The 11998-nt window shown below is 40.0% G+C and overlaps 1 protein-coding gene across 2 annotated transcripts in view; it reads right to left on the reverse strand.

The window, feature by feature from the left end:
* Positions 1-8552, reverse strand: part of LOC126426853 (Y-box factor homolog) — a 117778-nt gene extending 109226 nt beyond the window's left edge. For both annotated transcript variants that reach the window (XM_050088875.1, XM_050088874.1), the window contains exon 1: positions 8386-8552. In XM_050088875.1, the coding sequence (XP_049944832.1) occupies positions 8386-8551 (166 nt within the window). In that variant the 5' untranslated portion in view covers position 8552. The remainder of the gene's footprint in view (positions 1-8385) is intronic.
* Between the last annotated feature and the right edge of the window lie 3446 nt (positions 8553-11998).

Genomic DNA, 11998 nt, shown 5'->3' on the forward strand with positions numbered 1-11998 from the left:
AGAACAGGACCAACAATGAAGAGAATCGTTCCAGGTGACGTAAGTGCAGGTCTTCCACAAATTGCTGCAGATTTCAATACTGGGCCATTAAGTGTCAGCATGTGAATCACGCAACGATGCATCGATACGGGCTTTCGGCGCCGAAGGCCCACTCGTGTAGGCTTGATGACGGCACGACAAAGTTTCACGCCTCGCCTGGGCCCGTCAACGCCGACATTGGGCTGTTCAACACCGGACACATGTTACCTGGTCGGACGGGTGTCGTTTCAAATTATCGAGCGGATGGCGAAAACCTCATGGACCCTACATGTCGGTTGATGACTGCTCAAGCTGGTGGAGGCTCTGTAATAGTGTGTGGCATGTGCAGTTGATGTCTAGATACTACTCTGACAGGTGACACGTGCGTAAGCATCCTGCCTGATCAACTGCACCCATTCGTGCCTATTGTGCAATCCAACGGACTTAGGCAATTCCAGGAGGGCAATGAGACACCCCACACGCCCAGAATTGCTACAGAGCGGCTGCAGGAACACACTTTCGAGTTTAAACACTTCCGCTGGCCACCAAACTCCACAGACATGAACATTATTGAGCATATCTGGGACTCCTTGCAACGTGCTGTTCAGAACAGCTCTCCCTCTCGTACTCTTACGGTTTCATGGATAGCCCTGCAGGACTCATAGCGTCAATTACCTGCAGCACTACAAGCATTAATCGAGTCCATGCCACGTTGTGTCGCGGCACTTATGCGTGCTCGCCAGCGCCCTACGCGATATTAGACAGGTGTGCCAGTTTCTCTGGCTCTTCGGTGTATCTTTAGTGGAGAGTCATTGATAGATGAGGTTACTTCAGGCGTGCCCACGCAAGTTTTGTTTGTATCCTTTCCGTTCACGCCCTATTACCAACAGCCGACAATTTGAATAGTACCCCAGATCGTTATCTATCCATATTCTATGATGACTGTGAGAAAAAAAGGTGTAAAAATTTTAAATGTAAACACAATAAGTCATCTGGAATCAGCCGTACACACCTTTGTGTAACTGTGTTTATGAAGGGGAATGACCACACAGGTTGTCAAGGATAAGCACGTGGCAGTTTTAATCACTGGCAGGATGTGTATCTACCTAGGTTTATGGAAACATGTATGATTTATCTCTAACAAGGAGACGGCACGACCGTGGGGTCCGGGATTTGTCCGCAATTTTGTATGTATTGTTAAAATATTAGGACGCACTACCCGGAAAATCCCGGGAAAAATCGATCGAAAGTTTCTTAGGTGCCTTATAAGTACACTGCCGAGCCGCAGTCTGGCTTCGGTGTTTAGGGCTCTGATTCTTACGCCAGAGGTCTCGTGTTCGATTCCTCCTCTGGCACTTTTTGCCTTTCTGTTTCATTTTCTTTGGTTATTCCACCAATTACTCAGAAAGTTTCCCAAACCTACATTATCTTTAACAAATTAGTTACATTATTGAATAAAAATTATTTTCTTTTTGTTTTCTTTTGTCCAACACAATTCATGGCGGTGGGTTTTCCATTTCTCATTGTAAAGTATATGAAGAGAAACATTGCCTGTTTAATCACAATAACAAAGTCGATTGGGAAACATTCAATTTTTATACATATAATAATTGAACAAGAACCGCAGTGGTAATTATCGTAAAAACAAACAAAACAATTTTTGCTACATCTTTCGTAACATACAAAAGCGGATTTTTAGAATCAAAGGGCGCTTGCAATAAATCTGTACAAAAACATGCCCATTAACATTTACGAAAATGTTTCGAGTTTGTCAATTTTGAGGCAAACCAGGCATATTAAATCACGTCTCGGAATGTTGGTGACGATAATTGATGGTGAATTATAGAATGAATATTTATACAATTTCCCGGGAATTAATTTCACGATTCTCCTGTAACAATGCGATGCAATTCTGCAAGCAACAGAAGAAAAGTGCCAGAAGAGGAATCGAACCATGGACCTCTGGCGTAAGGGTACGAGGGCTAACCATGTAGGCCAGACGGCAGCACGACAATGGACTAACATTTTATGCTCATAAGTTACCTAAGAAGCTTTGGATCGATTTTTCTCGGGATTTTCCGAGTAGTGCGTCCTAATATTTTAACCACGTGAGGTGTTAGGGGTCCTCTTTCACCACACAAAATTGCGGACAAATCCCCGACTCCACGGTCGTGCCGTCTCCTTGTAAGTTGAAGTGTGGATCCCGTACCAAGGAGGACTAAAAGGTGATAATGTACAAGAAAGCGAGCACGCGAATGGTGCCATTCTGAAAAGGATAGCTGAAGGGAGCCAACAAATATTGGGTTACTTTATTGTTTTGTTCATTATATTTTGCAGTGAATATCAGTAAGTGAATGTATTAGAACGTAAATATTAGGTCTACAATTATCCTTCTGCCGTTTTACAAAACGTGGTGGTATCGGCAAGTGGTAGTGCATGTAGCAGGCCGTGTATCACACTTCGGCATTTGTAAACATAACTTCATCAAAATATTAGCGGATCTGTCACTGCATCCGAGTTTTCTAGACTGATGTCAACTTAAAAGAACAGCCCCAATTCTCGTCATTTGCGTGAAGTTTCAGGCTGCGGATGAGACTCAGATGCTGGGGAAGACCTGTGTTAAGACAATTAACTATTAGCTGAACGTTCGGAGAGTGGTTTCAAAGCATCAAGAATGGTAATTTTGACGCCTAAGAGTAGCATGGTGGCTAACTAATGTTTTCAAAGCTACTGAAACCGACGGAGACAATCACAGAAGATCGTTATCGAATGCGTTTGAACTAAGCACCGAAAGAAACTACGGCGATAGACATGAAAAGGTTATTTTGCAGTATGATAACCCACGACCACACGTTCGAAAACGTCTTCATAACATACACCACCAGCCGCATTCACGATTTTCGATCAATGACACACGGCCTGGCTGACCAGCGCTCCCGGTCATATGAACAAGTGCGAAACTTGATCGATTCGTGGCTATCCTCAAAAGACGCACAGTTCTTCCGCCGCGGGATTCGTATGTTGCCCGAAAGGTGAAATTGCCAATACTTTGGATATTAATGTTTCCTAAGTTTTGCACAGGCTTTGAGAAAAAACGGCATAAGCACATTTTACCTAATAATTCCACATATTTTTACACATTTTTGCTATGAGAGCCTTTTTCGACTATCGAAACTGAACAATCGAGTGCTAGGATGACGAAAAGACTGCTGATTGTTGACATGACGCGGTGCAAAAAACGCGGATAAAACGATTAATAAGTATGTGCACCGCGTCGCGCATCGGTGTGAAATGCTGAACAGTGGTTAATATTGAGTAAACACTGCCTTCTGTTTTGTGCGTGGTTTAACTAAATTTTAGAGCGTGTGCAATGAACGCAAATAGTGTTACTGGTAAAACCTGCTTGAGCACCATATCAGGTTTGAAAATTTCTAGGAGTGCTGAGAATATATTTTGAATCATTCCCGACAATGGAGAAGAACGTTGTATGGTGTAATCTCGCTGCCACGTATTTTAAATTGCACACACACGGGAAGTGCAATCCTTCGACATTAAGCACACGACACTCGCTAAAGTAAAAGTACGTGCAGCAAACGTACGTCAGACCTGGAGACGTTTTCAGCCCAGAATCTTAAGTACCAGCGTCGCCCCCATCTCTGAATCCTGCAAGGTGGTGATGTGCAGCCAAAACGCAGACTTTGGAAGAAGATTGTATGCAACAATCGGGCTATTTGCAAAAGTAATTTATATAGTACTTGTTTTCACCTCAACACAATATCCTGTTCCTGTCGTAATATTTTACTTTGCCAATCTCTAACAACGTTGTCACTGCAACAGTACCAACATATATTTAGTGTTTCCTCCACATCCTTCACTACAACTGTAATTTCATCAAATGGGCAAATTAACAAACCGCCATTACAAGGCATCTCCGGGAACCTATCGTAAATGCTCTGTTCTGACTGGCCGAGAACTGCACCTCGCCCGGTATTAGTATTTGACAGCTAGTGTACAAGTGATGTGCTTCAATGTAATTCAAGTTAACTACGCATTTCTGGGTGCATGCATGCTATTTAACGTTGCATTATATACTAGTTGGAACTATGTCAGGCTACGTTTGTTCTAATTTCTTTAGCCTGCTTTTTTCATGCAGGAGTATGGGAGCAGAGCAAGTAGACGAATACAACTTTACTCTTGATTTTTGCAACAAACTTTATTCTTTGCCTCAGAATCAGTCAAACATAATTGTTCATGACTAACACGTAGCTCTGTCCAATCGGTGTAGCAATGAGAACTATTGCACGGACACTAAATTTAGGTCGAGGACATATCGTGTTTATTTCTTAGTCCTACAGGAGGATCAAGGAAATGCTGATTGAGGACAAAAGGCGTTAACTACCCGAGAAAAATATTACGAAGTATTAGCACACTTCTGTCAGAGTTCGCATTTGCCCCTGGAAATTTTTTGAATTTAAAACATTTTCTAAACCATGCGCCATCCCCAAGTCTCTTCCGCATATACAATCTTTTAATTCATACCCTGTCAAGGAGTAGAAATTGAAAATGTAAATGCCAGATCTGACATTTGTGAGAATGAGAAGTATCTGTACACAACTGATTTGTATAAACAGGTAAACTGATACAATAGAATTATACTGCTCAACAAAGCACAGAAAAAATGAATTTAGAAAATACACAATTTATTAACAACATTTGAAGTGCCATACAAGCAAGCTGGTTGTAAGCTCCAACAGGAAACTTTTCACACGCAATGAAAACTGAGTTTCATTTGTGATAATACAAGTACAGAACTGCAGTAGTGAGCTTTCATGTAGAACAGTAGTCAACAAAACTGTTTTCATATCTTTTAAATACTGCATGTCCAGAGGGAAGCACTGCATGGCACAAGTCATCTAACGCATGTTTGAAACGCTTTCCCCACGACTGCCACCTGGACCTAGTGTAGGAACATGCAACAGAACTGAACACGATAGCACTGAAAATGCTTAGTGTGAAACTGGCACTGAACATTTTCAACTTCCACTCCACTTACTGAATTATGCTCTGTACAAAATTCCAACAGGTGGCTTTCCCTTCCCTCACAGTCTGTATCTTATTACTTTACATTCTCTTCCTTTTCATGATATACAATTCCAGTCCCCCATAGTTTTAAAATTAACATTGTTATTTGATAAAATCTAATGTAAATGAAAAAATACTAGCTAGAAGCTTACCAGTGACATCACAATTGCAAGACCCATACAGTATGCATTTAGCAACTCTTATTGCACTAACCTCTAAATATTTTGTACCAACTGCACTGAAATTTAATTTTCAAATGAGTCTTTTTTGAGTTTCAAACAAGTTGTGTCTTACCACTTTAGAAAACTGGCCTTAACCTTGTATCGGTAAGAGTCAGTCAGTATGGTGTGCTTGTTGGTAAGGATCCCATACTGCGAAGCAGTCCCCAGTGGAGAATTTACAACCATAGTGCAGGCAGTATTTATTAGTGTTGTTGCATCTTTTTGCTCTGCCAATGAAACACAGCCTTTGGTTGCCCTTCTCCACAACATTTATAGTTATCCACAATTGTGATCCATAGATATTTAGAATTGACAGACTTCAGATTTATGTGACTTACCATGTAACAAGTTTAATGGTGATTCCTTTTAGTACTCATGTGAATGACAACATGTTTTATTATTTAGAGTCTACTGCCACTTTTCACCCCATAATTTTGCCTATATCACTTTGTGATGGTAAACAATATTTGCATACAATCTAACAAGGCTGTTACTGTTTATATAGATAAAGAACTGCAAACAGTCTGCAGCACTTGCAGAATACCAGATGCCACCTTTTTACTTTCTGTGAATTACTAGAAATTTACATTACAGGAAATCACCAATCCAGTCGCCCTACTGCAAAGATATTCCATAAGCACACTGTTTGATTAGAAGCTGACGAGAAAGTATCAAAATCCTTCTCGAATTAACTACCAATTAAAGCATAACATTTATACTAGAATACACAGATCATTTGCATCTGCTCAGTAATTCTGAAACATTACTTCAACTCTGGTGACAATATTTGTAAAAATCTAAAAATATTATGAAGAGAAAGCATTCATCAGGCTGCCAGTAAAAGTATTTACTTGTCAGCTGATCGAGATGTTTGTTTCAGTCACACGAACAGTCTACATCAAAGAGCCAGGGAGTGGAGGGTCATGTCATCTAGTAACTATGTTATGTAGTTAAACGTCAAAAAACTGCCAGGAGACGTGAAAAGAAACCGCCAGCTCCTATGACAAAGTGCATATTGTGACTGCCAGAATTTGCCTGGAAGAAAATTTCCACAAACAACTGCTTTTGATCATCTGCTATTATAATTTTTATGACTTAAGAATGCAAGTACGCAAATTGGGAAAAAAATACGTCAACTTTTTGCAACTTGCCACATTCAACCTTTAACTCCATCTAACTTACAAATTAAACTTTTCTTTTAACCATCTGCTTGATCACATAGCTCTTAATTGACGGACATCAAAGGCTGTTTCTTCATATTCCACAAGACCCATTTCCAACAGGTATTAGGCCAAAGTACTAAGAGCAAAAAATTAGAAATGCTATGGAAAATATCTTTGCTTTAATGCAAAAAGAACTTAAAGCAAAAAAATTAACGGCTATTATCAGTTTAAAATGAACACACTAAATCTGATTTGGGAAAGTAGTGTACACCTAAGCACAGAAAATCATAAGACACAGGGGGATATTCTGCACAGATTGTTAAATAAGAACAGCAATATTCCACCAATGCTGAGCCTCCATAAGCTCTAGTTGAGACGAAATAAGCTACTGGCAGGAAGCCAGACCAGACATGCTGTATCTAAATTTAGAATGAGTTTTTCAGCCTGAACTTTGTCTGCTCATTGCAATTTTAAGTGCATTTGCTTCACATGGCCATTCTATCAATTCTGGTAGTAGATGCAGTTACTTGTGAATGAGCTGCTATATAGTAAGAGTTAAGATTGCCACTGTCATCAATTTTTATTACAGGAGCAGTTTTCAGAGGGACGATAAAACAGTTACTTTGCCCAGAGCTAAAAGCCGTTATGAGGTACCAGAATTTAAGTTTAAACACAGAGTTTGTCACTAAGATTTATCATTTTTTCGTAAGGTTAATGAAGACCAGTTTAACATTCCTGTTGCGCCTCAAAACATTGCGATCGATTAGAATTACAGGGCTTCTAAAAGTATGAATACACAGCGTAAAATGTTTGATATGAATTAACTGTAGTACCAAAATATGTGGAACACCAAACAAAATGATTGCGTTCAACTACCTTGCTTTCCTCACCAGAGATGAGGTTTATGTCTGCTTCGCACAGACAGGTAAACAATATAATTTCAAATTCGGCGGAAACACTTAACAGCTGTTAGTTCTACAGTAACCGTAACATGGATTAATTTCTTCTAAGAATACGAATAAAAGATGCAAATTTACAGTGAAAATTTAAACGTTGCAATAAGAGTCTAAATAATGGACTTGCGAACCATTAACTGCGGAAAAAAGGCAATTTTTTGCTGTCGCAAAAATACTTGTAAAGTGCCTCAACGTGCACGACAAATAACTTAATGCTTGAGATTTACGGGAAGCTTATACCAATGCTTCAATGCAAGTTTTGTAATTTCTTCTCAAAGTTGGCAGTTAATTTTTTTTTCTGTTGTTGCCGGGGTGCGATAAACTAGATACCCCTACGCAACTGCGTCAATCTGAAGTCGACACAAAAAGCTCAACATGAAGATATCCCACTCCGATAGTTTGTAAATCTAGGTATGGCAACAAAAGTGTGTTACAGATCTTAGACCCGTGGTGCAATGGGGCTTCTTAAGTTTTCCGGGGGTTGTTTATAGCCAAGTGTCAGTAAATAATTTCATTCACAAAATTTTTCCTTCAGCTCAAGGCAGAAACGCGTACTACAACTTTAGCATCAAAATCGTTCGTCAGCTGTCTATCCATTACTAAGCACATATCGAAATTATACTGAACTAAAGAAATAACAGCCTTCTGCCTGTGTTCTGATGAACTAGGATGTCATAATTCCAAAATGCTTTTTAGAACAGTCGATATTTGAGCAGCGTGAAATACAGTATTTACATGTTCCTTTGGAAGCCCACCATTAAAAAAAATAAACCGATCACACGAACATTAGTCTGCAATACTATCATATAATTTCATAAGATTATCATCGAAGAGAAGCACGTGCTGAGAGCACTTGAAAATGGAGGCGTGCTCATCCGATCTGTAGCGATGTTGCAGTTCATACACATTTTCCTAAAATTAAATTATTATCGTCTCAATACTTACCTAGTACGTGCTTTTGTTGTACTACAGCCTTCGGTTGTTCGGGCTGCTTCTCCGGGTCAGCCATGACGTTCCGGGTGGTGGTAAAGGTGTTAAAACACGCCGAACCGATGTTCTCCTTCCTCCTTGCAGCTTTGTTAATTTCCTTCTCAACATGGCGCGTGGACATTCACATACATAGGAACTCCCGAACACTCCCATTGGTCGCTTCGTGATGACGCAACACTTAGCTTTGTGATTGGCCGATATTTACGCGTCACAGATGACTACAAGAGGACGTAATTTCTAAACATGTTCCATGAAATCGATTGAAATATCATGTACGCAGGACACTGTTGAACAATAATTTCCAAAACCGTAGGTTACAGTAGAATCTAAAACAACTAGCAGAATGAGAACGGACTTAAAGAATGAAGTAGCTTTACGACTTCAATACTCTTTGATACAAGGTATATGCCATTTCGTGGCTGGTGGCGAGCGTAAAGAATCAAACTAAAAGTTGACGATGCATCATGATAAATATACCCACCGTAACCGTGATTTTTATCGGTATAAAATTTTTATACCCTACCTGTTATTGTTTCTAGTTAATAGCCCAGAATACATCACTGTCAATCATATCGCCGCAAATTTTCGTAAGTTTCAGCCAACATTATTATTGGGAAATAGTATCATATTAGGGTATTCAGTCTGATTTTTAATATAGCAAGGTAACGCCTAGTTGCCAACAAAGGCCTTCTAAGAAAGACGCAAAATATAAAAACTCAGCTTTACATGAGCTTTGCTGCAGAACGTTGTGATAAACAGGAGAGTGCGATACTATGTGTGTGGGGATTGACCACTGAAGTAAGCCTTCTAACGATAATGATACTGTAGAAGCAATGTCCAAATGTTTCGTGAGCAATTCAGTGAACTGATAATGTAATATGTGGACGTTGTTTTATTAAGCTACACGTAACGACAGACAACCGTATCTCTCCATGGAATTTGAATTCAATCTGAAGATGAATAGCCTACTCTTACCACCTCAGTAGATTTTGAAAACCCCCGGCAGGTAGATACGTGCAGTATCTTGCACCACACGCTGTGATTCATGACTATTGTCTCAACACAGTCTGTGTGTCATCAGATGGTGCAAGTTTGTCATTGTGATCGCTCAAATTGAATTTGACTCATGAAAGGTTCCATGTCTGTTCTTGTGTCACTGTTGATTAGTATAATGTAAGGGGTGTACCACCAGCAGCCGTATTGAATATGTACTGCAGTATTTTGATGCTATAACCGAAGATGGGAATGAGTCGAGCAGTATGGCATGTCATGTTTGACAGACGCAAGAAAAGAAACTAATTTCAGAAGTTATTGGTTTCAGATAGAAGAGAGGCAATATTAAGTCAATACTCACCATGAAACGCTAATTGTAGAAACGGTGTGAACAGCTACTCTTGAGTAAGGTAATTAAAATTAGTTAAAAGGACAGTAGAACCCTACGGTAGATATATTTTCTCTGGCAACCTAGCAACATACAAGTAATCTCTTCGCTTGCGGAACAGCTGCAATTTGTCATAGTTTACTTTCTTGTTGTGTTTGGCACTTGAGCAAAGATTGAATGCATTGCATAACTGTGGACAGGTTACAGAATTTCTCTAGATTATGATTAGGCACTTTTAAAAACTAACATATTATCAAAAGAAATGTGCGCAACGTTATAAATATTTATATAATAATTTATGACATCAAAAGTTCGAGCAAGGTGGTGCATTCGTTAGCACACTGGACTCGCATTTGGGAGAACGGTGGTTCAAATCCACGTCCAGCCATTGTGATTTAGGTTTTCCCTGACTTCCCTCAATCACTTCAGGCAAATGCCAGGATGGTCCCTTTGAAAGGGCATGGCCAACTTCCTTCCCTAATCTGATAGGACCGATGATCTAACTGTTTGGGCCCCTCCCCTAAATCGAACAATCACCAAGATTTCCTTTTAGCTACTATTTCACAGTACTAGCTTTGATAATGTTTGCCATCTCCAGATGTGATTAATCCATTAATAGCTTCATCATGATGTATAAAAATTTAAGTTATGCATTCTGAACATCATTGTGTCACATAGTGAAAGGTGCACAACTTCAATTTTTATACATCATGGCGAATTTTTACTGACATAACCACATATGAAAATGGTAATAAACTGCCTAAACTGGGTATGTGAAATAGTAGTTACAAGGTGATCTCGATGTAATAAATTATTATACGAAGATTGGAACTTAAATAGAGGCAACTATTTATTCACTACCAATGAAAAAAAAGAATTACGTGGTTACAGCTGTTACTGTCCTTCAAAGTATTCACCAGCGTTGTGTAGAACCCATTGCCAGCAATGCGGAAGGTGTAATATACCGTTAGCAGCGCCTGTTCTGTTGATCGTGCGATTGGAGCAGTCTACTGCCTGTCGAATCTCTGGAACAGTTCTGAAGCGAATGCCACGAAGTGCTTCCTTCACCTTAGGAATCAAATCAAAGTCACAAGGACATAAGTCCGGGGAGTATGGTGGATGGTGGAGCACTTCCCAGTCCCTTCAACCGAACAGAGCAGCCACAGCTTGCGCTGTATGTGCCCGCGCATTGTCGTGCAAATTGATGGATGGGTTGCGCAGAAAGTGTTGCCACTTCTTTTACTAAGCTGATTGCAGGTGATGTTCCAAAAATGAACAGTTGAACAATAATACTGTGCATTGCCATGGAGGAAAGTAATGTTTTAGGATAACACCATCACAGTTGTACACGAGAATCACCATAACTTTCACCATACTGGGGTTCTGACGCACTTCCGACCTCCGCAGCGACCCATAGTGACTCCATTCATTGGATTGGCATTTCAGTTTTGGATTTGTGGCATTTACTTCAGAAGTGTTCCAGAGATTCGACAGGCAGTAAACCGCTCCATTTGCACCATCAACAGAACAAGCTCTGCTGACGGTATACTACGCCTTCCACATCGCTGGCAATGGGTTCTACACAACGCTGCTGACTACTCTGAAGGACAGTAATAGGTGCAAACATGTAAATCTTTTGTATCAGTTGTGAATAAATAGTTGCCACTATTTAAGTTCCAACCCTCATATGTTATAAGGCATCCCTATCAGATTTTATACTGAATTTGCAGCAGAGTTACCCCTCTTCTAACTTTAATCTATTGTAGATCCCTCTAATAAAAACTGCAACCTGTAGTTGAAAGAAGCCACGATGTGGGTCAAGCAATGCATTACAGCAGATTACTGTTCTACTTTTAAACATAATCAGTCCTGTTACATCAAACATATTGATGCCCACCTGGCAAGATATACTGTGACTTCACTCAGGCAGCCAATACAACTGCCAGTGCTGAGTGCCCGTAAGCTCCTTTCTACAAGTGCCAGCAGCCCCTGAGGAAGAGATTTATGCTGTGTGCCAGTAACTCAATTAGTAGTGAGAGAAGTGCAGTATCGTTCTGAACTATTTGCAGAGATTTATGAAGAATTTGTCCATGTGCTTTTCTCGCATTAGTATTGTTAGCAATTCATATCTGTATTCCATGTAGTGTTAACACACCTTGTGGCACTGTGTTGCCGACGATTTATGAG

This window comes from Schistocerca serialis, chromosome 11 (assembly GCF_023864345.2).
Source record: "Schistocerca serialis cubense isolate TAMUIC-IGC-003099 chromosome 11, iqSchSeri2.2, whole genome shotgun sequence".
Lineage (NCBI taxonomy): Eukaryota > Metazoa > Arthropoda > Insecta > Orthoptera > Acrididae > Schistocerca > Schistocerca serialis.